This window comes from Thermoascus crustaceus, assembly GCF_041956765.1.
Source record: "Thermoascus crustaceus strain CBS 181.67 unplaced genomic scaffold VTN00scaffold_5, whole genome shotgun sequence".
NCBI classification, from domain to species: domain Eukaryota; kingdom Fungi; phylum Ascomycota; class Eurotiomycetes; order Eurotiales; family Thermoascaceae; genus Thermoascus; species Thermoascus crustaceus.
In genome coordinates this window covers 1,542,698-1,569,042 of record NW_027192531.1, presented here as the reverse complement: position 1 = coordinate 1,569,042, position 26,345 = coordinate 1,542,698, and the positions used below count along the sequence as shown (strand labels likewise).

General features: G+C 50.2%; 3 protein-coding genes across 3 annotated transcripts; 2 read left to right on the top strand and 1 right to left on the bottom strand.

Moving 5' to 3' along the window:
• Positions 1 to 5,871: 5,871 nt before the first annotated feature.
• VTN00DRAFT_8081 (uncharacterized protein) lies at positions 5,872 to 9,173 on the bottom strand (the record flags this gene model as incomplete). Its single annotated transcript, XM_069434896.1, has 3 exons — positions 5,872 to 7,312; positions 7,365 to 8,648; positions 9,106 to 9,173. The coding sequence occupies 3 exons, from the start codon at positions 9,171 to 9,173 to the stop codon at positions 5,872 to 5,874; spliced, it is 2,793 nt and encodes a 930-aa protein (XP_069286347.1).
• Positions 9,174 to 12,369: 3,196 nt separating this feature from the next.
• Positions 12,370 to 14,223, top strand: VTN00DRAFT_8080 (uncharacterized protein; the record flags this gene model as incomplete). Its single annotated transcript, XM_069434895.1, has 3 exons — positions 12,370 to 12,418; positions 12,476 to 13,547; positions 13,617 to 14,223. The coding sequence occupies 3 exons, from the start codon at positions 12,370 to 12,372 to the stop codon at positions 14,221 to 14,223; spliced, it is 1,728 nt and encodes a 575-aa protein (XP_069286346.1).
• Positions 14,224 to 20,586: 6,363 nt separating this feature from the next.
• Positions 20,587 to 22,026, top strand: VTN00DRAFT_8079 (uncharacterized protein; the record flags this gene model as incomplete). The annotated part of the gene is made up of 2 exons (XM_069434893.1): positions 20,587 to 21,095; positions 21,150 to 22,026. The coding sequence occupies 2 exons, from the start codon at positions 20,587 to 20,589 to the stop codon at positions 22,024 to 22,026; spliced, it is 1,386 nt and encodes a 461-aa protein (XP_069286345.1).
• Positions 22,027 to 26,345: the final 4,319 nt, after the last annotated feature.

Sequence of the window (26,345 nt, the reverse complement as noted above, 5' to 3'; positions counted from 1 at the left end):
CAACGGGCTAGTGTCAGGGACGCCAGCGCTAGACCGCTTCGGGTGCTGGACGCCATCGCCAGTCGCCCCTTTTCTGCTCCCTGGCGCTCGTTCGCTATCGTTATTCTCGCAAGTGTGCTCTCCTTTTACCTAATGCTGGCTCTCAGACTCCTTCGTGGAAACGGTCTGTGGTATCCCTGTACCACAGCTCAGTATCGGCATCGAGGTGGTCGCCCGCCGGGACCAAGCCCGTGTTGTGCGTTCTACTCCGTGCTCTCCGTACGCTGGTGGTACGTTGCAGCATGGCCATGCAAGCAATGGCCAGGATGATCAAACGCTTGTGGATAGATGACATGCCTCGATCTGAGAGGACAGGAGGATCCGGCGTGGAATGTCTGTTGTCAGTGGCCGAACACGCCCGTAGTCCGTACCGCGTGCTCGATCGGCTCCGTCGGCGTTGGACGTGCAGCTCTCCTCGTGCACCAATCACGCGCCCGGCCTCGCAGCACCCTTGATAAGCCTCCTCACTTACGTCAGATGCAACGACGGCTGACCATGCGGAGTAGCGATCGTATCAAGTCCCGATTCTGCCGGTATACCCCGTCGTCTTCAGCCTGATCTTTCGGTCGCTCCGATTTGGCGCATTTTCTCATAGAATTTCAGTTCTTGCTCTCAGGGTTCTCTCGGTTCTCCGTCCTCGTAGGTTTAGAGCTTAATCATCTCCGAGATCTCTCGTTATCTGCGGAGCCTGCTGCCCATTGTGGCCTAATCAGAGTCATCATATCATCTCATGTCTCGGATCTCCTCCAGGAACCGGCCATGAGCGGCGCAGATATCATAACGGCGTGGTCTCTCGGTATCCGGAGAGGTAGCACGATGGTGGTCGTTCCCATGCTGGCTGTCCGCCGCGGTCGCCACTACTCTGCACCGGCGTCCCTGCCACCGCTAATGCTCCGACCCCAACCGCCCAACCAGACGTGAGAAACTCCAGGAAAAGGGATCAGAGATGGGTCAAGAGTACGGAGTGTTATTTTGGTTGCCGTGCGCGCCTCTCCAGACCCAGGTTCTGCATGCAAGAGCTCGCAAGCGGCTTGTGCTTGATCAGCATCAACGGCCACCCCTTGGCCTTTGGACTAAACCTATCTAACCTCCAGACGCCCAGACGTCGGTACTCGTAACGACCGTTGAACCATTTTTGTTCTTGGCACCTCCTCAAGCTAGACCAGACGCAGTACAGGCCCAGAAAAAAGTAGCATTCCACAGAAAAAAGAGTCGAGACAGAATATCAGATGAAACTCATCAAGATCGAATATACTCTTCCTAGTGTCGGAGAATTTCCCCCCACCTGCCAGATTTCCACGCAGCTGAAAGTAAGTCAGATGGTTCAAAATTTGGAATTTCCCAATCAGTCAAAAGGCAAAACACAGCCATGGCCCATCGGGGGGTGTATGGGAGAAGCTCCTGAACGTCCTTACTCCAAAGTCAAAACAAGGATCGTCGCCTTATTTATCTTTTGAAGCGCCGTGCTACGGTCTACCCGAACCGATTCGCGCTTAGCGCTGGCGAAACGCGGATCATATGGGCCCTGGCGTTTGCTCGATTGAGCGTGATGCAGCAGTCTACATACGCATCGAGGCGATTAAAGTTCGACAGCCTCGGATGCCCCCAGCCAGTCTTTCTGCTTTTCGCTTCAACGCTGTGGTTGACATGGGTGCCATGACTTCCTTTCTTCTGTGGACCCCCTTTGCGAACACCCCAACACGGATATGCTATATCAGCCGGTGCACTACGTGACCCTCCGTAGTCGATGCACCTCCAAGTTAGTACGGAGTCGAGATATTCAAGTCCAAACAAGTCCCTAGGACGACTAGTGAGTCATGACAGCCGGCGAAAAACCGCAAAGGGGAGTTTGTTTACCTATGTCTCCCCAGCACTCGCGTGATGCCTGAGACTTTGTATACTAGGCAGTCACTGGTCTCTTCCACCAAGGTTCCTTCTAAACAGCTCAGGATGTTTATGCGCCCAAAGCAGTGAGGCTCAAGCAACTTGCAAACAGACTCCCTATGGACAAGCCACCCCGCGACCTTCACCTCCTGGCTCCTGCAAATCCCCCGTACTTCTACTTTACGGCCGCAAGGAGCCAAACACCGGCACCAACAACAGCGTAAGGAGCAGTATCAAGTCAGTGCTTCCCTTTTTTCATATACGGGAGTACCCGTCCAGGCGTCCACGGGAGCCACTGCCGAAACATAACTGCCACAGTAATTATTTCAATTTAGACCCGCTAATTTAAAATAAGAGTCTGTGCTATTAATTACTATACTATACTCCGTTATTGTGCTATGGACTTTATAGGCCCAGATGACAAAACGCCTCAAACGGGTAGTCTAACCGTAAACGGGTATTTATAAAAAGTTGAGGTCCTGAACAAAAAAAGAAAAACGAATAGTCTGATCGCAGGCCTATCATTCTGTTTTTTTAAGATGAAATAGTTTCCTCTACTTTAAAATGTTGTGGAGTGGACTTGTGTGGAACTCCATAGACAAGTCTAACTAACAGATAGATTAGTGCCTGATTAAACCCATAGACCGTTTTTGGATCTAGGCACCTCTATTCTCTAATCTACACAGTACAGCCAGCATGGAGACTTACGGAGATAAAATAATTATAATTAATCAGGGGTCCTGGGTCCCCAGTCAGTCCAGCTCCAGCTCCAACCTCCCTCTACTCAGTCTACTGCTAGGGGATCGCCATACTTAAACTGTACTGAGTGTAGGACTTAATTCCTCCTTGGCCAATTAAGCTACCTAAGCTCGTTCGGGGCGTTTATTAGGTCGATCGATTTAATTGCCCCGAGTTCGGATTCTTCGGTTTCATGTTGCTACAACAATTTAGTAGGTAGCAGCAGTAGTAGTAGCAAAGTGAATCATTGCTTAACCTGACCTTTCGAGAATTAATCTCGATCCCTTCCTTCTTGCTTCTTCTTTCTTTCTTCCTTCCCTAGGATACGATACTAACCCATATTTAACGCAGTCAGTAGGTACGTACAGGGGTACCTAGCAAATTTGCATTAGGCACGCTCCGGGGTGCTGTACTCCGCAGGGTTACTCCCTGTCTTATATGGTGGAATATTCGAGTTGAGTTCTACCCCACCCCCCTTGCATTATTATTGAGCCAGGTCAAGAAAAGAAAAAAAGAAGGTTCCATTGTTGTTCCTTTTATTTTTCTGGAATACAACACGTCCTAGTCCTACCCTGCTCAGGGCCTTCCCACCCCCCAACCTGAATCCAACCCTCACTTTCTACTTACAACGCAATACCATACAACAAACAGGTGAAGAACGAATACTCCCAAACTGCTAGGAATGGGGAGCAGAATCATTGACACTGGAAAGGATAGAGTTGACTACTTCCAGCAGTGCTTTGCGCTCTCATATCTCGTTTACAGGGAATGAAATCGAGAGATGATTCCTAAAGTACCAAATTAGCTGCAGCACGTCGCGCTAGTCGTATCCGATCTCCCAGACACGGAGAAGGAAAAAAAAGGAAACGAAACGAAAATGCTTCCGAACCCGAAAGCATACCTCACTTTGTGAACTACATGGGAGGAGGAACGCAACGAAGAACCGGCATTCGTATATCGAACGTCCTTCTCCCCTAACCGACAACTTCGCCGTCCGCATCCACGAAATCGACATCAGCATCAGCATCCACGCAGATATATACATAAGTTCATCCAGGTCTATAATACCAAATGCCATCTCATCCGAATGCCCCCATCGCACCTTCGTTCGTTTCCTAGGTCGATCGATTACCATGATACTCCCATGTCGTGCTCTACTGACATATCTATGAGGGGTATCGTGAGCCAGTCACCTATCATCATCATCATCGTCATCATCATCACGTGCAACCTATACACCGCCAAAAAAAAGAGCGCCTTATCTCCTCGATAATAAAGATAATACAAATTATATTGTATTATTGACCGGGCCCAAATTCAGTCAGTCAGGACTCAAGAAGAAGTAGAGGGGATATCCCTGTCTGCTACTCTACCTGAACCGAGCCGCAACGACGGAGCAGCCGGTCCCAACCACCTGGTACATATCCGTTCCACACTCGTGGGTTTCTTGCATATTATTGCATCACATCCTGAGGAAAATAATGTTACAGCCCAGACGGGAGCCCGCTCCATCAGTAGGGCTAGGTTAGGGAGGTATTTCAGCCAGCCACACACAAGTATCTATCCATGACATCATAATCATCATCATGATCGAGATTCCCTTCCCGCATTTTTGCAGATCCATTTCAGATTCGGAAAAGGACAAAAAAAGGGTTAACTTCGGCAACCGCCGACCCGTCTCGGGATATAGGTAAGATCGGGTCCATTCCTTTGCCCAGACCAAAAAGAAAGGACTGCACGTGGAGATCTCATCCCGCTCACTACCTTAGATACCTACCTAGGTATGTAGGTAGTGAAAGGGAGACAAAGAAGGTTGGTTCTTTTCTGGATTTTAGCGCGCGAGGCCTGCTGCCTTTTTTACCTTAGGGTTACCCTCCTCACCCTAGGTAAGGTAAGCAGATCTTCTGGCAACTTTAGCCGTATCTGGCAACTAGGTACCTAAGTGCCTTAACAATGCCTTTTCAATTATGAATATGTTCAATGTTGGCCGCAGTACTGCCTCAGCCTGCCTCACTCCTGCCGTAGCATGAGGGCGTTCCAAGGGCGGCATGCCTCCAGCTCTAGAATGGACGACATGCTTGTCTCCCCATTGTTTATCTAGGTAGATATACAGTGCCAAGCACAGGGTCTCAGAACAGAATTAGAAAATGGAGAATTGACTGGTATTTTATTTTGCATTTTGCTCTCAATTTTACTACCTAGGATAGGAACCCGGTCAGCAGCAACCCCCGTCTTCTGATGCCCCACGATTTACGATCAAGGGGAAGGGTTGAGGGCGAGAGAGCATTTCAAGGATGAACATGACGAGTATCAGAAGCTCGTCAAGCAAGCTGCGCATGATGCAAAAAAGAGTAGTTCGGTCGACAATGCGAAAAGGAAAAAAGTGAAAAAAAGCGCTCTCCATAAACGTGAGAACTGCGGGTTTCGGCTGTCAACGCTACGATGCGAGTTTTCCTCGCAACAAACATCTCATAACGGGAAGTGAGGAAAATGAGAGCCGATGCAACGTATCATAGAAAGACTCGGATGATACTTAAAATCGGTAAAGAGAAAGGAAGATGAAAATCACCGATTCCTCTCTGCGCCATCTTCCCCACCAAACGCCCCAAATGGGAAGCAAACTTAGTCTGCTTCTCTCCAGATATTATTCCACAGAGCAGCTGACATACATGCCATCACCCGGGGAAAGATACCTATAAGGAAGGGGTGGCAAACAATGCACGAAAAGTTGTCTGTGGAGGGAAAAAAGACCTGGAAAATTGGGTACAATGAAAGAAAACATAGCTAAAGCAAAAAAGGAGGACAATGCAGGTTGACAGGTGTAAGTGGAAACTCCATTAGGAAAGCGACCAGGGTCCACTAGAAAAAGGAAAAAAAGAAAAAGAACTCGGCAGAAGAAAGGAAATATTTAACTGACCCTGGTGACCTTCAGGAATATTCCCATCAGGGCTCAGTGAGGCGGAAATCAAATACCCCACTTTCTGGAGCATAGAAGGCTTTGCTAAGTGAAGCGAAATGAGGAAAATATAGAACAAGAAAGGTAAACTTTTGTTCAGTCATCGCATGCAAGTCCATGATAATAAAAGGGAACTGCCACAGAAAGTGTGTATTGTGTGAAATGGAAAGATCTTTTTAGGTCCCATTGATTCCCAAAGGCATGACAATAGAGAGTATATGCGAGGGAGGCTTCCATTATCATGCAAGACATAGTCACATGTCAAAATTATCATCAACGTTGAAAATACCGCCCTCGCCGGTTTCACCAGTCCTCTGGACACCGCTCATGCGATGATCCGCAGAGCTCCCAGCTCGGTGAGATCGATGCCACGCGTCTTCATCTCTTGGATCTTCTTCCATGTGGTCACCTTGGAAATTCTTGAGGTGGTGATCCATGGAGCTCTCGTTGACAAACGTAAAGCCCTTGAAGTTGGCTTGCATGCCTGGTGACAATGGAGTCGATGCTGGCATTGCTCCATTCGCCAATGCAGCCGCGCGATCGTTCAGTGAGGTCGAATGATCCAGTGCTGTCGTGAATTCCGGGTCGAAGTTCGATGTGTCGGTGTCGGACTTCAACTTTGGCTTAAATGGAGGTATGACTTCTTTCCGAGCTAAGGCCTCCCAGTCAATGTCGTGGAAGAAGGGATGTGCCATGAGCTCCTTGGCATCATCCTTCGCCCCAAGTCGGTGCTTTGGATTCCGGTTCAGTAGGCCCTTGACGAAATTCCTTCCCTCAGCACTCAGGGCATCTCGAGGAAACCTGACCTTGCCAAACGCAATGTTCTTGTACATCTGCTGTGTATCTTCGGCATAGAAGGGGCTCCAGCCGCAGCACATCTCGAAGACAAGAACACCCAAAGACCAGAAATCCACCATCTTGGTATAGCCTTGCTCGTCGAGCAACACCTCTGGAGCAAGATATTCTGTGGTTCCACAAAATGTGTTGGTCGTGTCGTTCTTGGTGAGATTCGCCTTTGACAGACCAAAGTCACAAAGGGCGATGTGACCATTGGCGTCAAGCAAAATATTCTCCGGCTTCAGGTCACGATAGACGATGTCATGCTGGTGGAGATGTTGCAGTGCCAATATCAGTTCTGCGATGTAAAATTTCGCCCGTGGTTCTTGAAATCGGCCTTCTTTCTGCAGGTGCCAGAAGAGCTCACCGCCAGACATATAGTCAGTGACGAGATAGAGATCCGTGGGCGTCTGGAATGAAAACTTGAGCCCGACAATAAATGGAGAAGCCGCCATTGCAGTTCGAACGAGGATATTCCGCTCCCCCAGAGTATGGGCGACTTCTTTCTTTTGAATGATAACCTTCTTCGACAGAACTTTCATCGCGTAAATGCGTCTAGTGTCCTTCTTTTTGACCTGGTAAACTTGACCGAACGTCCCCTTGCCAATAAGCTTGAGGATCTGGAAATCGTTCGGCCCGACTTGCTTTCTGTCTGTCTTTTCGAAGTGCATCTCGAGATGTATCTCTCCGGAGACCTGATTGTCCCCTGCTCCCCGGGCGACAAGGGGGAACCAACCCTCCAGACGGCTCTTATCCTCCTTCAGATTGAGACTGAGCCTAACGTGGCCCAGAAATGTTTCATGGTTGGAGCGGTCATAAACGGAAACGTCAATCTCAGACTGCTCACCAAGTACATCACTGGAAACCGGTTAGCAGGGTACCCAGTTCAAAGTGGCACATGCAGACATACAACACAGCTTCATGATTCCACTGGGGATCCGTCACTTGCGCCCTCCCCCTCTGGTCATGGCTATCAAGCGAGCTGTTGTTACTGCTCTGACGGCTCCTCATAGGAATAGCCATAGGTCGTCCTGAGTCACTATCTGATAGCTCCTTCTGCGCTTTCCTTCTCTCCCTTGAGAGCTCCTCCTCGCTTTTTGCACCCTTCGAGATGTATTCGTTCCACTCAAACACGCACACCACGTACGGGTCGAAGCTTGGTCGGAGACCTCTTGCTTCGGAGATCTTCACGGAAAGCTTTCCTTTCAGCGAACTAACGGGAGGCCCTTCCTGCGATGCAGGAGATTGTGATGAAGGGAACGCCTCATTGAGTTTCCCGGTTAGTTCTTCCGTCGTGCTGGCTGTGTCAGCCGACTGTTGATTTGAAGGAGCGGAAGTGTTAGACGGGGCGTCAGGTCGTTTGTCGGACTCCGCGTTCTCATTCGACATTGCCCGTGGGGTAAGAGGCGGGGTATTCTTTAGACGCGAGCCGTTGGTCGCGTTTTCAGTTAGCTTGGCTAGGTTCTCAGAAGATTTTGAAACCACAGGCTTTTCATGATCGAACAAGGGTGCTTCCGGTGGGTATGGCACGTCTGAGGCATCAGGAAGGGATGGGTTGGAGAAGTGAGAGGCAAGGACTGGATCGTCTGAGATACTGGAGACTGGATGTGATGCATGACGCCGTGCTTGGAATTCAGACGCGTTTCCCGATGAGGAGAGATAATTTTTCAATGCAGTGTAGATGGAACCCATTCCTCCCTTATCTGCACCGGAGGAACCAGTCTCCACCTCATCTTGCTCCTTCTGTAATAATGAACAAGCAGATGAGTGGGGTGGGGTAGGCAGTGAGCTGGGCTTTTTGAAAGTCTCCAGCGACTCCTCTGCTTCTGGCTTCTTGGATCCGTTTTCTGGCGAAGCAGATGACTCGGCTTCACATGCCTGGCCATGCTCCACCGTGACGATCGAACCAGATGATGAGGAAGTAACGCTAGAGGCTTTATCTCCTGGCTGCCCTGCGGGCTGTCCATTTGTATGCAGTGACTGAACACTTTCCATGGGGGATATGGAAGTGGAAAAGCGTGCTTTGAGAGGGTTGGGTTGAGAACCGGAGGAGGGACCAACCTGTGGAAAAAAGCTATGCATTATCGATGGCAAACGCTTGTCCGCCGGGTCAGGTTGCGGAGTAGCAACCCCAGTTGGCGTCGAGCCATTTGAGCCGATTTGATCTTGATTGTCATCCTCTTGCGAGCCCGTACTAGTCGATGCGTTAGCCTGATAAAATCGAGATCACAGTGGATCTGATGAAGAAATGTTGAGTAAAATAGATGGCGGTTGTGGCAGATCTGAGTAATTGACAGAGCAGTAGACACCATCTATCCGTGCTCACACAAGAGGGGTAACATGTGAAAGTTTGGGGGGGGGGGGAAATAAGGTGGTCAGGATCCTAGTAGCCAGTTGACAATGTACGCCGTAAATGAATAGTCACATGCGACTGAAGACATGCGCGGGGACCGTTGTCGCATGCTGGCTGTGGTAGATGAACAGCTTGTGTAGATGACAATCCTGCCGAGCTGGGCTACGCGCAGCTCTGGGGTCCTTTTGGTCATCAAAGGATGAAGCTGTGTGAAGATATGGCAGACAAAGAACCCAGACCAAGTAGTAGATTGGCATCATCGCGAGAATATTCCAGCAATATGAGAAGTCTGACTCACTTCTGGGACATGGTCTGCCTCATCAAGTCAGCGTCCGCGTGCGGATTTACTCCGCTCTGTGCAGCCATGATTCCTTTCCCATCCAACAAAGTTCCTCCTAGCAAAGCCGACCTCGATGCGACCCGTCACCACGGTGTGTATCAACTTGCGACGTCAGTGGAAGGGAAGTGGGTTATGGTGGTTGAAGGAGGAGGTTGTGAGAGTGGAGAGAGCGGACGATGGGACCGTGACGCTGCGGGTGTTGATGAGCTAGAGAAGTGTGCGGGATGATTGCTGGAATCTAACGTGGCGGACCGGGACGCAGTCGACTTCGGGTCTGGCCTCGATCAGGATTGGGCTGCGGAGAGAGCCCTGGGTGTTTAAGAGATCTGGTATCGGAACGGGTAAAGGCCAGGGTATTGGGATGGCAACAATGCGTTTTAAAGACGCTGAGCCCGGGAGTGGTGCTGTAGGGACTCTTGGGTGCTGAGCTAACCTAGCGTGAGGGCGCTCCGGGAAGATGGCAACGCGGAGTTCATAGACCTCGAGTCGTAGCTTAGGTGGACGAGGCAACGGCCGCGGGGGGGGAGAGTAAGCAGCTGAAAGATGCACTAGCTGGTCCAACTGTGAGATCTTTGTCCTGCCTGGAGGTTGGGAAGGTAGAGAGAGAAAGGTAGTGGACGAGGAAATGCAGGCGTTCAAAGGTTCCGAAGTATCAGCGAGAGGCAAAGACGCAAAAGCCGCAGGCCGAGTGGAGATGCGCAATGGAGCCGGTGACGGTGGGCAGTAGACGAGGGGTTTGTGCCGCCGCTGTCAGAGCCCAGCGCCAGCAACGGAGCGCTCCGTGCATGAGGGGTGCAAAAAGTGGACTCGACGCCAAAGTACACTGTACATCCATCCACAAGCAGTCGTCTTTCTCCATCTTCTGCTCTGTAGTGCCCAAGTGAGGGGCGGAAACTTCAGGCTGCTTCCGCCTTCCTCTTTGTGGTTTTAAGCCCTCCAATTACTGCTGCCCCAAACTGTCGCCCTCCTCACGCCGCTGCTGCTGGCACGGACACCGGTACTTGCGGAGTGGGGTACGTCCTGCTACCGTCATTTATCACCACCATCTCTCAACTTTCTGTTGGCAGAGAGAACCTTAATCCTCTAGAAGAGAACCAGATTGAATTTTTTTTTCTGCTCTTCCTTTCCCGATACCTCCGACTGAGATTATTTCCTCTCCCCAATATTCCACTTGACCTCACTAGTTCCCAATCCATATCTGACCCTTACGCTGGAGTCCACTTTTCATGGGCCATGCTCGAAGACCTTTACCAGTCTTTGATTTCTGGTTTGTTCTCGCAGGACCCTCAGTCGTCCAAATCTTTCGGTCCACAAATGCAGAAGACTGGGTTGTGGTTGAGTGGTCATTTCATCGTCTGGGGTTCGACGGTCTCTGCAATGAATCAATATCGAAAGAACAGGCCCTGCCTGCAGACTGAAGTCCCGATCATGCTTGGCTGTGGTATGGTCATAGTCACATATCTTATTCGTATTGCCGGTTCTCCTCGGATCTTGTGCTCTGCTACTACAGTAGTTCGCCCGGCCTGTCAGTTACCTGCACGGTGCAGCCCTGCAAGAGATCAAAACAGGTGGTTTCATAATGCATGTGCTGGGCCTGCCATGTGATAAGGGTTTCCAGCTGCAGTGCTCATAGGACATAGCTGGTAGCTACCATGATCAGATTTTCCTGCTCATGGCTATTCCTCGAGGCTCGAGCTGCACACTCATCTGTAGGGACTGAAATAGATAGATTCAAATCTATATTTAGACTGTCACCCTGTCAAAATAAAAGCACGTCCCTCCTCCGCATTTCGATTCCGTCAAAAGGCCCCCGCATGCGTATTCTGCTTGGTCTATGAATAGCGAGAGCATCTCCACCCACGTAGATGGAGAGATAGAGAGCGACGGTCAAATCTACATCCCAGATGTGGGCACTTGGGCGTCGATCTAAGAGATGACGCATGCTCCTCTACTGTTGCAAGAAAGTACTTGCCGGTTGAAATTCTAGAGCTGAGGGGGTGCTACGCGACAGTCCCTTGACACAGCCATCATCTCCCTTTTTGCCCGTTGATAGCGCGGGAAGGATAATACGGGGTGCTTCAGGGTATGTCTTCTAAGATTATCAATCCCGGAATGTTCTTAGGCGATCGTTCAGGGATGCCCAGCAAGGCTGAGAAGTGAGCAGTCACCTTTTCTACGCCCCTAAGGAGCGCCTGATTTTCACAAGCATCATCTGCAAGCGTTGTTGGGGCTGTAGTATCATCTGCAGTCCATAGCCTTCGGATGCAAGCTGGCAGGCACAGCCCTGGAGAATAAGCTCAGGGGCCGTTTGGGGCACCGCCAGGGTAACTAGTAAAAAGACTCCGTTCAGTGCATCAGGACAACTATTATTATTATCATGAAATGCGGTGTAGAATGTGGCACAGAGCATCACTACCCGCATGGGGAATCATCTCCGCGGGATTAATTGTGATGTTGATTGTATGTACTCCATACAGTAGGATTGGTGTCTCACCCGGGGACATCAAGAGCCCTGCGTCTCACATGTGCAGCTGTAGCTTGATTTGGTAACCGCTCGCACCGCCCCCCTTGGAGTCTTAGAGGGCCTCTAAACGGCGCGAGATTAGATAGCTAGTGTAGAGTCGGACTGATACTCTTAATGGATAACTTGTAACATCGGACTGGTGGCTTAAGCTGCGGAGAAACATGCAGCTCGTGCCTTGTGACTTGACATGTTCAAAATCATGATTTTCAGCACCCGATACACGCATTGCTAATGGGATGAGAACAGCGGTTCAATCCAACCTTTTATCCAATTCCAACCCGAAAGACAGCAAACTGGAGCAAAGGCAAATGACGTAGTCGACGCTTGGCTACGACGTAATTTAAGTGTCTGTGCCGGTTCCACCCGGTTCACTCCAATCACGTTTTTCTCCAATTCGTACTTTGCAGAGTCGGTGGACCGTGGACCCCGCGAAGCTTTGGACACTTGGAGATGATGGGGTGGCTGGAGCTTACTGTCTAGGGCTTAGGGCTCAGGGCTCTACACCTAGGGCACGTGGCGTCGTTGTTCGGTCATATTTATCACGTGAGCTGTTTCGCTGTCCCGGTGAAAAGTATCTCCGACAGGCCTTCGCGACTCGTCGCGACCGCCGAAGAAGGCGCAGCCCCAGGGGCGCAGCTTGATGTTTAATCTCGAGCTTCAAGCCTATCCATCACTACCCGATCTACACCGGCGCCAACATGGCACGGAAGCTCAGAGCAGCTGCCCAGGCAGCCGCACAGTCCATGAGTACGTTTTTTACCCAGTGCACCTGCTAGAGCGACAATGCTAACTACCTATTTCCAGGGACTGCTCCTCCCAGCTTGCCCGACGCTTCAGACGAGGAGATGGCCGATGCGCCTCCATCGAGGGACTCCACCGGCCCTGACGACCAGGGAGATGCCGCAGATGATGACCCTGAAGTCGCACCAGAACCGGAAGCAGATCAGGAAGAAGAAGCTGCAGCGACACCTGCCCAGGAATCTGATCCGCCATCGCGATCGAATACACCCCAACGTACGGGCGGCAGAACCTCTGCCATCCCACGCAAACGCCGCATTGGCCGTCCACCAAAGAACAAGCCACCAGACTGGGACGCGCCTGAAGAGGGCGCCTCCCAGCCCCAAATCAGTGTCAGTACACCGGTGAAGAGACGACGCGGTCGTCCGGCTGCCAGTGGTGGGCGATGGGCACGGAACAGAGGCGGGCCGTCCCATGTTACTCAGGTCCCCATCGACAAGGAAGGAAATATGATGGATGTTATCGATGATGAAGTTGCGCTTCCTGAAGATCCCGAGGGCGAGACCAAGGTCGACAAGATGGGAAATCTCCTGGGTGGCAGAGAATACCGGGTTCGTACGTTCACTATCCTCAACCGAGGCGAGAGGCAATATATGTTATCGACAGAGCCTGCGCGTTGTATCGGATTCCGAGATTCGTATCTCTTCTTCCAGAAGCACAAGCTGCTGTACAAGATTATTATCGACGACGATGCCAAGCGCGACCTGATCGAGAGAGAGATCATTCCCCACTCATACAAGGGACGAGCCATTGGTGTTGTTACTGCACGGTCGGTCTTCAGGGAGTTTGGTGCAAAGATCGTTATTGGTGGCAGGAAAGTCATCGACGATTATCACGCACAGGCAGCCAGGGACCGTGGAGATGTCGAGGGTGAACTCGCCGTTCCAGAGGACAAGTTGCCTCCTCCCGGCGAGCCATACAACAAGAATCAATATGTGGCATGGCACGGTGCGAGTAGTGTCTACCACTCTGGGGCGCCTTCCGTTCCTATGCCCAGTGGCAAGATCGTGGATCCGAAGAAGCGAAAAGTGACCGTAACTGGCGACAACTGGATGATCGAACATGCCAGGGAGGCCAGGTGAGTCGCCATTTATTGATATTTCTTTGTCTCCTTTCGAAGTGAATATTTACTAACATCCCTTTGCAGCCGCTTCAACTCATCCATTCTTAGTGCTCGTCGGGAAAATCTCGAGGGTGTGTATGACGTCCACACGAACGTTATGCAATATCCCAAGATCATGCAGCCCTCCCATGCACGGTGGGAGCGCCTACCGCCGCCTGATCCCAGACTCACAAGCAAGCTCACGAAGGGCATGTCTACTCTACGCTTGACCAATGGCACCAGCGACAGAGAGCCCACCACAAACGGCGAGGTGCACGATGTACCGTCTTCGCAGGATGGAACGAGCACTACCGATACCCAGTCGACGATTTTCCCCCCAGTGCCTTCTGTCTTCTCCCGCCGCTTTGCCATCCACGATGTCCACTATGAATCACCACGGTACTCCAATCTCGGTATCCCCGGACCCGACGGTGATGTGCATGATCTCGGGTCGAACGGGGTTATCAGCACCGCAGATCCGCTGCACCCGGAGTTCGTGGGTGCGGATATTCTGTCCGAATTACCTCCTGACTGTAAAGAGGCCCTTATCAAGGCCGCCGAACACGAATGGGCGTGGAAGTCCAAATGGCGCAGCGAGGCGGTTGACGGTGCCAGGACGGCTCCCCTCAAGAGCTATGCCTGGTATCCATGAACAGAAGAAGTGACCAGGGCTTCCGATGTGATCTTTTTCACCTCCGGAGTAAACCGGATAAGGAAATGCTGGGTCATTTGTACTGGGACCGGAAAAGAGAAATTTCCATTTTATTGGATTGTCATCTCTCTCTCTGTGTGTGTGTGGTGTTCCTAGAAAAGTTTCTATTTCATGTACCAAGGTATTTTTGATATCAGGTGTATCCGGAGTGGGCGGTCTCTCTTTGGGTTTATGGGGATGGATGTGCCATGCATGTTTTCATTACATTATCATCTTGAAAGAGCTTGCTGTATCTTTTTAGCCTTTAAAAGAAAGTAATAGAATAGGGGGCTTGTACCTGGCTAGATTTGGTCTGGTCGATTGGGGTCTTCTTTTTTTCGTTTCTCCTTCCATGTTCCTTGCCCTCACCACCTAGGGAGAGAGGGGAAGGCCAGATGATGTAGGTATCTTTTTTTGCTAGCCATATATTAATTAGGTGGGATAATATTATGCTCTTATTTATGCTCCTTCATTGGCTACAGTGCTTTTTTGCCTTTTTTAGCTCGTGTACATACGGTACATACATACCTACACGCATGGATGCCGGGGTATGTAGGTAGACTCCGTGGTTCGGTTTGAGGGAAAGAACGGGTATGTTACGTTGATAATTGCCTGATTGGATTGTTTTCCTTTTTCTGTTGCACTTTCAATCAAGATTGATGGTAGTTCTGTCCGGTCTGGTCTGGTCTCGTTTTTGTGGTTGATTTGTGGAGGATAGATAGCGGGGGAAAGAATAATTGGCTGTTCAGACTTCTTCGTTCGTGTTCGAGGGTCCCTGACTGACGTCGTAGTAAGTAGTAGCAGTATTGTTTTTTGAGTGGGTGGATGATGCGGTTGCGTGTTGTCGCAGAATATGACGAGGGAGTTCTTTAGCTTCCATGAGGAATACGATATATAGGTAGGATAGTAAAACAAAATAAAATAAGACTTTAAGGAGAGATGAGAGGGTTCACTCGAGTGAGTGATTTCTGTTTTTGTGTTCTATATTGTATTAAGCAGTGGATTGTGGCGAGCAAGGCGCTGATATATCTGGTATCTGGGTTACCTTGATATGTATCGCATGTAGGTAGATATTGATATCAATAGACAGCGCGAAAATGTAGTCCACGAATAAATGGAAAGGACATTCGTTATCAATTATTATATGGAATTTCATGGTCATCAACTCGACGGGTCGCCGTCGGATTACATGGGCAGCATAAGGCACAGTTCTCGTTGATAATAGAGCGTTTCCAGGTGATCCAGAGAGTCCATAGCATGATGGCAGGTAGCTAGGATCTGAACGAAAATAGCAACCCGTATCAGATATAGTGAAGAGCATTAGGGCATTACAGTGGACAGACTGGGGTATACAACTTTTTCGTAAAACAAGTACAGAGTACGTGATTCTTCGTAGCGAAAGCAAGCGAGAGAAAGCACAGCAGGGTAAATAAGCATCTACCCAACTCGTAAGAACATGGTCAACCGCCAAAAGATTCACCTGTTAGCTGAAATATCAGGGCACAGATACTCCGCTTCGAGCATAGAAGCCAGCCCGATGTATAGAAGCGCATACTTCGTACAGGATATCACCATGGGACCTTGGCTTTCTTGGCTTGTCGGGTCAGTCGACATGATGAATTCCAAAGTCCAGAATAAGTGACTCGGAGAGATGGGCTCTTGCAAACGACGGAAACAATGATAACAGTTTTGACATGGTTTCTAGGGAAAGACACACTAGGGCCCTGCAGAGAGGTCGATATGCATGCCGACTCGTATTTCTTTTTTCTTTTTTTTTTAGCCCGCACCGGAGGAAATTAGGAATTGCTGTATCAAGCATAGTCAGTACACTTTTCGACATGAAGTAAAATCCTATAGAAAGTGATGTTTCCATCATCAGATCTTCGTATCCGGCTCTTGGGTCTCAACTCCGCGCAATGCGGTCCGGGTTTTTCCAAACAAGGCGAGGTTGAATACGTTGAAAGAGGAAAAATGGAAAAGAATAAAAGAGGAAGGCGAAAACAAACCGCTTGGTTTAGTAAAAACTAAAGCCTTCGCCCGGAAGTGAACGCGGACCTCGGGGAACCGAGACCAGTAGCAGAAAGTCCTCCATCTCATCCCGTCTCGTCTACATCCCGTCATGCATGATTACCGCAAGTTCATTTCGTTTTCCTTTTCGCCTCCTCCGCGACCTGGACGAGTCGGGAGGAATGGGAATGCTGAGATATCAAATCGGAGGAGACGCGAGCGGCGGTCGGTCCCGAAGAGGAAATCGTCGCAAGGCAACGTGGACCGCGGGACCCGTTTTCCCCCCTTGGCTCCCGCTCGACGCTTTCAGCTTTTCCTTTCTTTCCTGGGGCGCTGCGGGGTTCGTCGTTTCGGGCAGCAAAATCGCTCACCGAAGAAAAAAAATCTCTTGTTACCCCTCCTCCGTCATGTTCGTTGTCAATGAGTCAAGCTCTAGATTTGGAGGGGGCTGCAGGAAGATAGAAGTATGTTGCCTTCTAAACACTCCGATATCGTCGCTTGACTTTCGCTGTCCGTCCAGACCAGTCCATCTTTACCGGCTTGCCCATTGCGTCTGCCATTTCCGCCCGGTCCGACGGATAGTACTACCCCGTATGCATAGGATCTCGCATGAGGGAAGACGCGGCGGGCTGGGTACAGGTAATAATGTGTCCAATTTATTTGGAGGTTCTGTGTGTTTTCCCGTCGGCACTTCAAAGTTCGAAGGGAAATATACATGTACCCGTATTCGGCATTTTGAATTCGTCCAGAACCTGTCAGGGTGCTCCTGTGAAATCCAGCTTTAAAAAAACGTGCACCCCTGCCGACTATCACCTGCGCAGAAGATTACGATAGACAACGTGGCGTCGTTCCTACTGGCGATTCGAAGCCTATCTGTCTACAGCATTCCGTACGGCCGCTGGCTAAGCAACGGGATGGTGGGACAATATGTTCCTGAACGCAGGCGACGGGATGTGATAACGACCACTAACCACAACCGAAGCAGCCTGACGGCCACGAGGGATCTTGACAGCCTGGGCATCGTCTAATGCCGCTGGATGAGTAGGTGCAGAGACACGTTTGATAGGGTGAAACCAGCCAGCCACTGATGACGTCCACCGAGCACTGGTCCTGGTCTCATTGCGACTGTCTAACAGAACAGTGGAAGCCTGGTGATCTGTACTGTAGAACCGGTAGGCTGATGATTACACACCAGAGTCAGTAGGCAGCGTCAGAAATGACAAGAATGTTCCATGTCAGTTCTGACAAACCAGTCAGGGCGACCATCCGGCGTTTGCGCAAGCAAGATGATTAATATGAAGGTAGTGGTGGATGGAGTAGTGAGCTTGAGCGACGGGGCCGCCTGACAAGGAAACTAGATAAAATGTTCGATTGGATTCGTAGCCTTGGCTGCTCAGCCCTGCAAAGCGTACGGAGTACTGCGTAGAGTCATCGTCATTTACCTAGAGTGAATCCAGGTAAGATCTTCAATAAAAAAAAATACCACGCCTTTTAAATGAGGCGGAACAGGTTTCAGGATTATACTGTATCCCAGGTCAACCCTAAAATAATACCGCTTTCGTCCGAAGGACACACCGGGCTTGACCGCCTCAGAGAAGAAAAGTCCTTAATGCAGTATTACATCCAAGGCTCTGCGGTCGCCACCGGCAACATATCAAGAATGTATCATCCCCGTTGCGGAAGCCCTCTGCAGTTCAACCTGTGACCCACTATTTTTTTCCCTTTTCTGTGCTTCTTAAGTTCATAGTGCCCACTCCGATGCCACGAGGAGAGGACCAGGGTCCGACAGCGGCAGTCAGCGATTCAGCACGGTCCTGATTCGCGTCTGTACCCAGTACCCACGCTGTCTTCTTGGCCCTAGAAGTCTTAAACGCGATCGGTGACTGGTCAGCCCCTTGAGCCTTGGGGGACGTGAGGGCCTCGCTAGTAACCGACCGTTTGGGTGACCGGTCCGAGATCCTGTGAAAGACGTTGAAACATGCCTGCGTCGCCTATTCCAACAGTTGACTGTGACAGTTCACATGGCAGATACAACGTTTGTTGTTTTCGGGTTAGGGCGCCAATTAAGAGGATATCTCAGCGTCTATTTTGATCGCCTGACGTGTGTTGGTGGTCGACTAGGTAGGCGTATCGCTCCCGTGCCGAATATCTAAATTTTTTCCCCCTACCTACTGCAGACTCACCCCTAGCAGGCAACACCAACATCCGCTATGATTTGCCATTATAGACCGAAGACTCACATCAAATAATCGTTCTCCCATTGGAGCTCTGTCTTATCCAAAGAAATCTTACCATGGAAGGGCGTAATAATGTATGCACCTGCGGTGGTCATGCAACACCGTATCGTCCTGGTATTTTTTCAAGTTGGGTACAGAGTAACCAGCACACGTTTCTCTGCAAGCTGCGGTGAAGCAGCGTGAAGCCCCTGCGAGTAACATATGCCGACTTTCCTCGACCAGCTGTACAAAGAGGCAAGACATACATTGCCATATCAAATGGCCACGACGAAGTGTCAGAAAAATGGAAGTGGCGTGGGGGGGGGGTTAGAAAAAAAGATATTACTAGCCTGGCGCGTAAGCAGGCAGGTACCAGTATTTTTTTATACTGAAGTTTCGAGCCTGGAGAAAATGTTACCTGTTTTTTCAGATCCATAGACGATAATCATAAACATCGATGATAAAGAATAGCTCAAATGGATGTTACTCCAGAGATCTCAACCCTCTGGCCAGCTGGCTGCACTTTCGAAAGTCGTAATTTCTTCCTCCTTTGGAGTACGGAGTCTTGACGAGACTGCTGCAGTGTTAGAACTTAGTAGTGTTGTAGTACTCGCCCTACTCCGACCACGGCGCGCGCACTCTGAATTTTCTTGCTGGGCCCGCCAGCCGTGCGGCGGACGAATCCTGTTGGGCAGGACGCGACTCCATCGCGGCAGGCTGAGTCTAAGGCTTAGAGAGAGTCGAGACTACGGAGATTGCCCAGACAATTAAGTTTTGATTAATTAAAGAACTGGACGGGATGGGAGGGGGGTGGACGGAGGAGCAGGAGAACAAGTCGCAGGAGGCCGTGTGCCAGGTAGCGGAGCCATGACTGGAGTATGACCTGTGGCCGCCGAGAGAGGCTCGTCGCCGTCGGCCTGTGTGACCGCGACTTTGCATCACCCGCGCTCGTTCCCCTTCCTGGCGCCTCTGTTCTTCTCCAACTCTCCCTTCTTCCTCTACCGCCCTTTGCCCTCACCCGGGAGCCGTGTCGTGGTTGACGTTTTGTCGCTGCGGTGGTCCATTCCCTGCGCGGTTCTTCTGGTCCTCGTCATACCGCTCCGGAGCGTCTGACACTTTCGAGATCTTCAGACAGGAACCTCTGGTGGCGCAGGTCGCGAGGGTGAGCCAGTCATCGCTCGCAGTCCTGCCCTCCCGACCGGCCAAACGGCGAAGACAGTCAATCCCTGAGGTTTTAGGCGTTCCTGCCGGACAGCGTTGGTGGGGATTCTTACGGTGTCTTGACTCTGGTACGCGGACCCTTTTTTTGCCATTTCTTCCCTCGTTTTTCCCGACCGTTCCCTACGCGGCGTGGAGTCGCCCAGCGGCCCATGTTCCAGCCCCAGCCCCAGCCGCAGTTGTCTTCATCCTGTTTTTTTTCTTCGGCGGCCCTTCTGACTCGTCCCCGGGACACCCACACAGGCAACGGCACCAGGCCTAGTTCGGCGCCAGACACCGCACACCCATCGCCTCCTAGAGAGAACAGAGATCATCAACACCTCAACACTTTGACGACCTCCGTCCTCTATCCTCCTCCTTCCTCCACCCCCATCCACCATCTTTCGATCTCTCCTCCGGATCCCTCCTGCCAACGAGCTTTTCACTAAGTGTCGTTGTGCGTTTGGTCGCACTCGTCAATCTCCTCGTTTTCCCATCCGAGGAATCTGGCTTGTCCCCCCTTGGACTCCGTTTCTTTTCGGTCTCCCCGTCGCCGTCTCCGACAAGCATCGATCCGGTTATTGACGGTTTGCGCGGCTCCTTTTGGGGTTTCCTGAATCGGCAGTTCTCTCCAAAAGTCCTTCCATTGTCGCGGTTTCCTTTTTTTTCGACCGTCTGTGGTTTTTGACGAGCCTCCCTCGATGTCACTCTATTAGAGAGTCTCTTGCACGCAAAAAACAGAGCCGCGGCTCGTTGAGCAACGCTCACCAGCCCGGGACGTGGCGGAAGTGTAGACGGTCCGTATAGCACTTCTCTTGACCAAGGTTGCTTCTCATGCTGACTGAAATCTGCTACAGCGTTTCGCCGTCTACCTTCCCGTCCTGAACGGGCAACCCCCATCACCATGCCGTCCTTTTTCGCTCCGAGCCTCCACGGCCTTCCTACTCCCCCCTACGTCAACGGTGGCAGCAGGATGGACGCTGATCAGCGTTTCTACGTCATGGAGCACTCTTCCTTCCCTCCGCGATACACCCAGACCGGCTGTGAATTCATCGAGCAGTATTCTCAGTCAGCCTGCTATGCCAAGGCGGGTGCGATGGACGTCCACCATCAAGCGATTCATCCGATGCGTAATGGCCGAGAGCTGGCGGCAGCACAGTCGGCGCTCGCTCAACAGGGTCCCCAGGCAATGTTCGGCCCTCTGGCTGCTGCTCCCGTGTTGCCCCCCATCAGGCCTAACGTCCAGCTGCCGCCGATGGACAGTGCCATTCCACCCCAGTATCGCCGGCAGGAGATGCTCATGCAACCCGAGCAGCAACCAAAGGAGGAGAAGGCGACGGGTGGTGTTGCGGCCCACTTGGACTATGAGATGGACCAGATGACAGATTTCGTGGCCGAAATGGCCCAGGGAATGTATGCTTTGTACATCACCAAGATCAACCTTGCAGATATTGACTTAGTTCGAAGCGTATACCCAGGGACGCCGGTACCGCCGCAGTTTCGCAAATACGTTTCCCAGATCTTGTCGTCTACCCGTCTCCCGAGTTCAACGATCCTTCTAGGTCTTTACTACCTGGCAACCAGGATGCGCATGCTCTCGTCTGCTGGAATCTATACTTCTGGAAGTGGCCAGGTGTATCGTATGCTTACGACTGCGCTACTTCTGGGCAGCAAGTTCCTCGACGACAACACCTTCCAGAACAGGTCGTGGGCCGAAGTCAGCAACATTCCTGTTGCTGAGCTGAACGCAATGGAACTCGACTGGCTCTTTGCGTTTGACTGGAAGCTTCATGAGCGCATCCACAGCAAGCAGGATGGATTCGGAACCTGGCTGTCTCACTGGGAGAATTGGCGTGCCAAGGCTGCTGTGAGGGCTAGCGAGTCCCGTCACAAATTGACGCCAATCGACACGAATATCCCGAGACAACATGTTGTTTCGAAACCTCTGCTGTCTCCCGAAGGCCCCATTCCACCGCAATATCAGAGGGGCGTCCACTTTGACAACGCGTGGCTGAACCCTACTGCTTCCGAGTATTCGCCTCCATCTGCGCCTCACAGCGGTCCGAACACACCGGATTACTATAGCATCGGGCCTTGGGGTTACGCGAATCCGCCGCCACCATACTCTCGTGCATGGATTCCTCCCCATCAATACATTCCGCAGTCGGCCCCACGGTCGCAGCCGCCGTCCTACCACCAGACTCCATCCTATTCTTTGCCTTTTACGCAAAGTGTATGGACTGGCCATGGCTCATCCTGCAGCTGTCTGTACTGTGCCAAACATCACGAACATTACATGTGTGCCAACGCATTTGGTGCCATGCAACCTGTTGTCGCTGGCTAGTTGCAGCTAAGCACTTGCTTATCGCGTTGGTCCTTACACGTTCGCGGTCGGACGTCAAATCCATCGCCTTAGATTCTACTTCTGTTTCAGTTATGTTTTCCTTTTGCAATGATGTCACACCAAGTATTCGCGACGATCACACATTTTCATTCACCGTACTTGGTTTGGTCATTCGACATATCGTCGTCTCCATTGTCGCCTAAAAAAAGTAATTCTGTTTCGTTTTATGTCAGTTTCGGAAAGCCAAACCAAAAGTTAGCAGCGAAGCGAACGAGCTTTTACGGTTCTTCCGAGTTTGCGGTGGAGATTTCTGTGTCTCTCTTCGATCTGCACCCTTCTTCTATCACAATACGAACGGGAGGGTTTACAATATCATCGTCCAGTCGAATGACCCCGAGGTCCTCTCAGTTGTCACCCGATCCTCGGAGAGAGCGCAGTCACGACGATTCATGATTTTTACACGCAATTTGTCGTCTGTTCATACCTCCTTTTTTCGATCTTATTGTGCGTTGTGTTTTTTTTTGGCATTTGTTTGGCGAGTATTACCCATAGATCATTTCCATTGGTTTTGTTCTTCAGATCGGTACATTTCCCCCGCACAACTACAATCAGATTCGCGGCGTTAAATCTTCGTTTTCGGTCAGATTGAGGGTCCATGGCGTGCACAAATCAGGGAGGGTTTTTTATGTCCCTTCATTTTTTTTTTCGTTTGATCCTTGATTGGTATTCTTCAGGTTTTCGATTATCCGCCTCCCTGTCCAGCGTGTCGCCTGCTGTGCACGTCAGGTGGCAGCCCTCGGTCGCCTTTCAGTCATAGCCCCGTGCACCGTGCGAACATCAGTGAAACATATTGTGACCTTTCCTTTTACGCCCCCCTTTTTTTTATTCACCGGCAGCCTTTTAAACCTTGGTATATTTTATCGACCCCTCATGTTTGACCATCATTGATGATATGTTTTATTCCCAACACAGAAAGTGATGCCCCCCATAAACCACTCCCCTTTTTCAAGTCTTTGTTACAGTCGTGGCAGATTTTGTCGAATTTCTCCCACCAATTTGGTGTAAGTAAGTTTTCACAGGTACATCCCGCTCCTTTAGCTTCCACCGTCCAGCTGGGAGGTGTAGAAGCCTTTATTGAAAAAAAGGAATCCAATGAAATGGATGACAAAAAAATCCGTCACTCGTTTATATCTCGTGTCACTGTTCAGATACTTCTTATGTATTATACAATATCTCGATCAACGGGGATTAGGGCGTTTGAGAGAAAATAATAATAATAATCATAATGCATTTGGAATTGTCATCGCTCCTTGATCCGACGGTTGTTTGCCTTTTATGGAACTGAAATCTGACCTCGAACTCGGAATCCTGAACCAAAAAAGTCTTGAGTTGCACGGTCCTCGGATGTTCGGATGTTGAAGATAAAATGACGGTGGATGAGCGTTCTCGGTGTGTGACGTTACGTGATGTAACATGTGGGCTATTGGCAAGTGGACACAGAAAGATGGAACGATTATCATGCGCGGTGTTTTCTTATATCAAGCTGGAACTGGGTTTCTGTTGTGATGCCCCGCAGGTGAGGTTTCGAAACCCAAGGTTGGGTGCCATATTTTTAGGTAGGAAGTTAGCGATGGAAATCAGGGTTGAATGTATTGAGGGATCGGGAAGCCAGGGGCTGAGCGGATGTGATCTTGCTTTCGCTGTGCTTAGATAGCGATGTGTTTTGAGTCCTGGAGTAAACTTGATAGAAACGGGCTTAAGATTGATTGGTGACACGCTTCACATGGGACGGTTCTCCCTGTCAAGGTTCTGAGATAGAGGCTCAGTGACAGAGGAGGATAAACTCATGGTCGACTCGTAATTGATGTCCTCATCTTTGTCAAAGTCATTTGCTGTACCAAATGCAGTCACTGATATATCTGAATGATCGTCATAATCCTCATCCTCATCATGTTGCTCTGCCGCACCACTTAATGCAGCTACCCGCTGAAGTATCCATTGCATTTCCAGCAGGGCGAAGCTGGGTAAAGAGTACTTATCCGGATCAGTAGTCTCAAATCGAACAATATCTCCGGAGCATATATACAGTTGAAAGCTTAATATGCTTTCCTACTGAGCTGTGGGGGAAAGTATGTTGTGGACGAAACAGAGGATTAACTTGACTACTGTACTTGTATTGCCAGAGCCAGTAGGAGTGAGCTTCCAGCTTCTTTTTGATCTTGTGATTTTCAATAGGCTTCAAGGCGAAAAGTCCCTTTGCCCAATAGACATGAGCATGCGCGGATAGAGTAATCAAGTTTGTACAATTATCAATGCCATTTTCTCACAGTATAGCGTCTCCAATTTTCAATTTTCTCAGGATGCCGAAAAGTGTCCAGAGAGGCCCATAATAAGTCACAGGTCAAGCCTGTGAGCTGGCATTGAATATGGGCCACCTGATTATACTCACCAGCTTTCGTCAGGACACACTGCTCATTGTCTCTTTGGAGACACTGCAGCCTGTTACTATAACTCACAGAACTCTATTACTATATAACTGACCTTTTCCCGTTCCTGATCTAAACATTTCTGCCCGCTTGGTGTCGATGGGCGAGATACTGAAGCTGGTGTAAGTGATCCTGACTGGTGAGCAGAGATTTAGCGTTTTCGCTGTGCCCCTGTAAGCTAGAAGTCAGTAACAAGTTTACTTTACAGAAGGCAGAGCACATATATCTCTGAACAACTTTGTTGGTGGCGATACCCTGAAGCTTTAGAAGCACGCTTGAACGGGTCTTAGGATCTTGAGCTTGATTGACAATCTCTCTTAGGTTATCAATGGAACTAAGCCAAAGGCAAGCCCAGGCCGTAGGATCCACACCATCATTCATAGAATCACCGAAACTGTGTGTGAGTTCTTGTATTAGTTTCAGACGATCAGGGTCTTGAAACTCTGTCAAGGGAGTGACAACTCCAGAATCCCCAGATCCAGCCATCGCAGCAGCGTTGGTGAAGGAGAGAAAGTGGAGAACTGGTGATGGAGATGGGCTCAGCGGTGCCCACGTCAATACTGATGTAGTAATCTATCTGGACCTGGATCTTGTCGCGGGGGTCTCTGGAGGCCTGCCTCGACGTCTGGCGTGAGGGACAGCGGTAGGGTATCGACGACGCCCTAGAGGATCTTGTAGCCTAGCCAGTATGCAAAACAGCGCTAAGCTATCTCCGGATAACCCAGGATATTAACCGTGTCACTGTATACTGCTTAACTACATATGTGAGCTTTTTCTGCGAAGCGTTCGCGGCCTTCCCTTTCCGCTTTAGTGCTCAGGCAGCGCCGCTTTTCGCGCACTGAGCCGACCTGAGTACGGGCTGAGCAATCTCAGAGCTTCCGAAGTTGCTCCCTGAGCGCTAGCCGAGCACTCGCGAGCAGGGGTGAGCATGGGACGAGCACATGAGCCCAAATAAAAACGAAGGGTGCCAAGGTTGTAGTCGCACCCCAGCACGGTCACTTGGCCCCCAACAAGCCGTCACTTTTTGATGCCCGAGTACAAGCTGGCGTCATCACTATGGCTCAGCCCCATTGGAACCGGTTCATCATTATTCGCTTGCAATTAGGTTCTAAGAAAAGGGAAGAGAAAAGAAAAGGATTCCTCTCACATTTTGTGGCCCTACAGAAAAGTGCTCTGATTTACTAAGCGGTATTGTCTCACTGGCTTCTCTATTACCGAGATTCCAAAAGAGAGCCATTATCTTTCCCTCAATATCACTAAATGTTCTGCCCTATCTATGTATTCTAGATATTTTTACTGCCATTGAAGAATATACTTGTAATTAGTTAGATTTACAAGGGACTTTTTAGAACATGTTACAAGACCTAAACGCCTTTTCATGCTGTTGTAACGACGGGCCTAGGACTTCTTAGGCGGAAGGCCGTTGGGTTTATCTTGAAGGACAGAAGACAAGGGAAAAGATAGATAATAGTCGTTACTAGCAATGCTAACTCTAGGATTGCTATTTGAGTTGACCACGGGGTCCTAATCCCCATGGTTAAGGAGCATCTTATATACATCCTGAGTTCTGTCCGGAAATACCTATCCGATGGATCATGGCTCAAGGATCATAGCCTCTGGATCACAACCCATGGATCATAGTCCATGGATCATGGTGATCCAGTCACGTGGTGGATCGACCTTCATGGATCATGGTGATCCAGTCACGTGGTAGTCTTCCCCTCATCCTGACTCAGTCTAATCCTAGGCTGCGCTGTAACACTACCCCCCCCCTCGAACGATCTTCGGCCTGAAGATCCTATTTAAGGTGGTTTCCCCTTGTGAATCCATCCT